Source organism: Sinocyclocheilus rhinocerous, unplaced genomic scaffold, assembly GCF_001515625.1.
Source record: "Sinocyclocheilus rhinocerous isolate Xijiao unplaced genomic scaffold, SAMN03320098_v1.1 scaffold1385, whole genome shotgun sequence".
NCBI lineage: Eukaryota > Metazoa > Chordata > Actinopteri > Cypriniformes > Cyprinidae > Sinocyclocheilus > Sinocyclocheilus rhinocerous.
Genome location: NW_015657989.1, coordinates 390,357 through 395,795, shown reverse-complemented (window position 1 = coordinate 395,795; position 5,439 = coordinate 390,357). Strand labels below are relative to the sequence as shown.

The 5,439-nt window shown below is 40.3% G+C and overlaps 1 protein-coding gene across 1 annotated transcript in view; it reads left to right on the top strand.

The window, feature by feature from the left end:
* The window catches only part of LOC107721987 (caskin-2-like), a 70,505-nt gene that overhangs the window by 55,953 nt on the left and 9,113 nt on the right, over nt 1-5,439 (top strand). The window contains exons 17-21 of the mRNA XM_016530216.1: nt 1,316-1,426; nt 1,590-1,691; nt 1,924-2,062; nt 2,801-3,222; nt 3,760-4,993. Of these exons, the coding sequence (XP_016385702.1) occupies nt 1,316-1,426; nt 1,590-1,691; nt 1,924-2,062; nt 2,801-3,222; nt 3,760-4,993 (2,008 nt within the window). The remainder of the gene's footprint in view (nt 1-1,315; nt 1,427-1,589; nt 1,692-1,923; nt 2,063-2,800; nt 3,223-3,759; nt 4,994-5,439) is intronic.

The following is a 5,439-nucleotide window of genomic DNA, read 5'->3' as shown; positions in this document are numbered from 1 at the left end:
CCAGAACAGAACCATACCGCCAATCCAAACTGTATGCTAATTGTCAATCATCTTTGACGATAGTGGTCCTGACAGAACTTAAAATAGGGTAATAATAATAGTAATACTAATAAGTTGTTATTATTATTAATATTGGTAGTATTATGTTTTTTTTTTTTTATAAATTGGTAACACTTTAGTATAGGGACCAATTCTCATTATTAACTAGTTGCTTATCATGCCTATTATTAACATGTTGACTGTTTATTAGTACTTATAAAGCACATATTCTGCATTACTATATTCTACGTCCTGAACTACAAAACTGAACTATTTTAATAGCTGAAACAGTAGTATAAGCTGTTTTGGGAGAAGGGGAAAAAAGACGGGCTCGAGCCGGTAATTCTGATAAGCGGACACGGGCCAGGCTAGGGCCTGAGCGTCTCGGGCCGGGCTAGGGCCTAAATTTGAGGCCCGTGCAGGGCTCTACTGTCTCGTTTCTGCCTTCATTTTGTTAGCAACGCCCAATTTCCAACGATCCAATCAATTTCCGAAGGACGAAATCAAGCCCCGCCCTGCATTTTTTTTCTCATTTCAGTAGCCGTTTCACTCGGATATACGTCACAATAGGGAAAAAAAGGACAATCTCAACTTCTGTTTCATGCCGACTTTAACAACTACCTTACTAACTATTAATAAGCAGCAAATTAGGAGTTTATTGAGGCAAAAGTCATAGTTAATGGTTTGTTAATAGCGAGGATTGGACCTTAAAATAAAGTGTGACAATAAATTTAATGAACTGGATTAACAATGTAAAATAAACATTTTGCCTAATATAATTTTAATTATGATTTATATAATACCACCACCACCACTACTTCTAATGATGATGATGATGAAGATGATTATATATATATATATATATATATATATGTATATGTACACAAAAGTGTAGATAAGTTCAAAACAATCATTTTTATTTTCATGTTAATTAGATGCCACTTGCTGAGGTCATGTGCTAATGTTGCATACAGTTTGAAATGTTTATTGTGGAATAATTCACTCTTTCACTGACTAAGAGTTCTATACAGCATATACTGCACACTATTTAGGTAGTAAACTAGTATTCTCTTAGAATAGTAGCCAAACACATAGCATTGCACAGTCCTCTAAATCCTCTTTATTTTATTTATGTATTTTCAGTAGAATGCCTATTTTCATTTAAAATGAAATGTTAAACTATTTTTAAACTAGAGAATTGGATCTAACTGTGGTTGTTAACATGACTGACCCATTGGGCTTTTGTGCATAATGCTCAGTCGTCTCCTTGTATTAGGATGCTGAGGCTATTTACCAGTGGCTCTGTGAGTTTCAGCTTGAGCAGTACACATCTAATTTCCTCACAGCTGGCTATGATGTGCCCACAATCAGCAGAATGACCCCTGAGGTGAGGCCGTCTTTTTTGTGTATCAGCATTTAAGTACGTTTGCATCCTGCTGCATTTCTGGCACAACACATTGGTATTCATTATTGCTTTAGATAGATTTCAAAGCTGAACATACCGTCATCATTCATTTTTTAAGTGTATCAATCTGCTTTTTATGTTCTAGGATCTCACCGCTATTGGCGTTACAAAGCCTGGCCACCGCAAGAAGATCTCCACGGAAATCGGCTACATGAATATCCCAGAATGGTTGCCGGATTACATTCCAGTAATTCAGTGCTATATTTTCATATGAACAGTTTTAAATGTTTACATAAACATACATGTGCTGTACAAGTTCAAGGTTATGACACTAATGAGAGCTTCAGGAGTTCATAAACAGATGATTGCTAGATTCATATCACAGACATTGACTTTTATATGCTTAACCAACTGAGGCACAGCGAGGATTAATCAAATGAAATAAAAGCAGCACCTTTATATTTGTCTGTTTGTTTCAGTCTGATATTGGGAAGTGGCTCAGTGCTATTGGGCTGCCACAATACCAGAAAAAGCTAGCGGAGAATGGTTATGACTCCATCAACATAGTGCAGGATATCACATGGGAGGATCTACAGGAAATTGGTATCACTAAACTGGGTAAGTGGATGGATAGATACACTACCGTTGAATTTTTTTCTTTTAGTGATTTAAAAAAAAGTTTTTGAAAGCCTTTGTTCACAGAGGCTGCATTTATTTGATCAAAAATACAGTAAAATATACAGTAATATTGTGAAATATTATTACAATTTTAAAAATCTCTTTTCTATTTTAATATATTTTAAAATATAATTTATTCCTGGTTTTTTTTCATGGCAAAGCTGAATTTACTCAGCCATTACTCTAGTCTTCAGTTTCATCTTCAGTTTCAGAAATCTGTCTGTTGTGCTGATTTGGCAATCAAGAATTTCTTAGGAAATTTCTTATCAATGTACAAATGAACTGTGCTGCTTAATATTTTTGTGGAAACCGTAATACATCGGGATTCTTTAATGAATATACAGTAAAGTTAAAAAAACTTTATTTGAAATAGAAATCTTGTAACATTATAAATGTTTTGACTGTCACTTTTGAGCAATTTAATGCATCCTTGCTGAAAAAAAATCTTACTGACCAAACATTTGAATGGTATTGTAGGTAGATAGATTGCACAAATGCATTTAAATGGTGCTGTGGATTCAGGCCTAGATATAAAACATCAGTCATATATTTAATAGATATAAATATCAGATATAAAATATGCCCATGTACACAAGATTCCAAAACCACATTTCTGTTTCCAGAGTATTTGGTTTCTCTAAACATACATCTGTGGATTGACATGTTGTTTATCTATAGGCCATCAGAAAAAGCTGATGCTTGCTGTTAAGAAGCTCAGTGACGTCCAGAAGGCTCGTAAGAACCAGGCTGAAGGGCAGGCATTGCTACAGCGCAGGAGACTTCCTCCCGCCCTCGAGCTGGTGGCCATCGAGCATCACGACAGCTCTGAATGCCCCTCATCACCTCTCTCACCAAAGATGCTCACCTTCCAGGACAGTGAGCTGAGCATTGAGCTACAGAACGCCATGGCTCGCAGCGGATATGGTGGAGGCCAAGATGGTCTCGGAAACATGAGTGGAACAGCCATGCGTCTTAGTCAAGAAAGCATTGGTACACGGTCAGGAGGGTCGGGACGGTCGCAAGAGCGTCCAATGGCATCGGTATCCCCCAACAGCCGCTCACAAGAGAGCCTGGGCAGCATGGACAACAGTCCCATCAAGGAACAATATGCCATTAGGGAATCTCAGGATAGAAGCCAAATATCACCTGTCAAAATGGCGCCAGTGTTGCCGCTACAACCTCATCAGCCCACATCTGGCAGTCCAGCAAGGACGCCACCCATAACCACTAGTAAAATAGCACGTTTTGCATATCCACCCGTCCTCTCCAAACCTAGACCGGTGGTTTCTCCCTCTCAGCCCCATCATGGATCACCTCTTCAGAGGGGCTTTAGCTACCTGCAGCATCAAAACTGCAACGCCAACATTGGAAGCCCAAGTCCAATCAGAGCCATGCAGCCAAATGGGGACACATTGCGATACAAAAAGCGGACTCAGAGTCTTTCACGCTATGCTATGTCGGATGGAGAGAATGAAAAAGATGACATCTCAGCTCCTTCGATAACTTCCACCAATGTGGCATCTTATGCCACGCTTACTCGCAAACCCAGCCGCAGCCAACCGTCTTACAGTTCCAGTGAGCATCAAGTGGGCCGCAGTCATTCCTTCGCCATACGTGCCAAGAGCAGTCCCATCAAGGAACAATATGCCATTAGGGAATCTCAGGATAGAAGCCAAATATCACCTGTCAAAATGGCGCCAGTGTTGCCGCTACAACCTCATCAGCCCACATCTGGCAGTCCAGCAAGGACGCCACCCATAACCACTAGTAAAATAGCACGTTTTGCATATCCACCCGTCCTCTCCAAACCTAGACCGGTGGTTTCTCCCTCTCAGCCCCATCATGGATCACCTCTTCAGAGGGGCTTTAGCTACCTGCAGCATCAAAACTGCAACGCCAACATTGGAAGCCCAAGTCCAATCAGAGCCATGCAGCCAAATGGGGACACATTGCGATACAAAAAGCGGACTCAGAGTCTTTCACGCTATGCTATGTCGGATGGAGAGAATGAAAAAGATGACATCTCAGCTCCTTCGATAACTTCCACCAATGTGGCATCTTATGCCACGCTTACTCGCAAACCCAGCCGCAGCCAACCGTCTTACAGTTCCAGTGAGCATCAAGTGGGCCGCAGTCATTCCTTCGCCATACGTGCCAAGAGGAAAGGTCCTCCTCCTCCCCCTCCAAAGCGACTAAGCTCTGCCCCGAGTGGGGTTACTACAAGTGAGGTTGAAACGGAGAGCGCAGGAAGTGTCAGAAGCATTGCATCCAGGCTGGAGAACAGTATAGGAAGCCCCAACAAGACATGCAACAGCCCTGTTTTTAAAGCCATGTCCCCAGCCATCTCACCAAAAAATATGGAAAACTGTAGGAGGACTACTAGTGAATCTTCCGTGTGTGAAACGAAGCATGGTGGAGAAAATCTTGCTGGTAAAAACATCAGCCCTCTGAGGAACCAGCAAGGTTCAACATCCTCACAGGAGAGCATACCTTTCGCTGAAGAGGGCAAAGTTACCATCAAACAAAGGACCAAAATAGCATCCGCTAAGATAGAGTCTGAGGCCGGTGTTGAAATTCTGAAGCTGGCGCAATCTATCAGATCATCCCTAGAGGTGCCTGAGTTTAACTTAAAGGAATCAGACACAGTCAAAAGGAGACACAAGCCAAAAGAACTGCAGATGAAAGGTCAGGGCACCAGCACAGAAATAGGAAATGAGAAGGCCACAGAGACCGAGATGGTCTCACAATGCATGCAGAATGGTGGATTGACAAAAAATCCTTATAAATCTGGCCTCTCTCTGAAACCAGGATCTCCACATAAACCTCCCACCCCTTCTAAGCCCACACGCCATTCTTCTGCAGCAAACTCAGGTACTGCTATGTGTTAAGGCTCTTATTTAAAGTGAGAAAAAAAGCACTTAGTATAAATAATATATTTTTTTTAAATGTCAGTTCGAAGATTGTATTAGAGAAGGATTTTTTAGAGATGCACCGATTGCAATTTTCTTGGCCAATTCCGATTTCCGATTTTTTTGTTAGTGTGATCTGCCGATTCCGATTTTCTTTCTAAGAACTATAATTCACAATATATACAAACAAAAATCTACTTTTCTTCAACGCAAAGTTTTATTTTCATAAAAAAAAACACAAGTAAAAAGTCAGTAATAAAATAAGAACAAATAACAAAATTGCAAACAACAGCACAGATAAATGCAATGAGCTATGAAACTAAGTTTTTCGGGTTAAGTACGTTTTTATTCAGGTAAGAAATACTACAGAAATTAAAGTAATCAAATGTAAAATAACACATCCAGTGT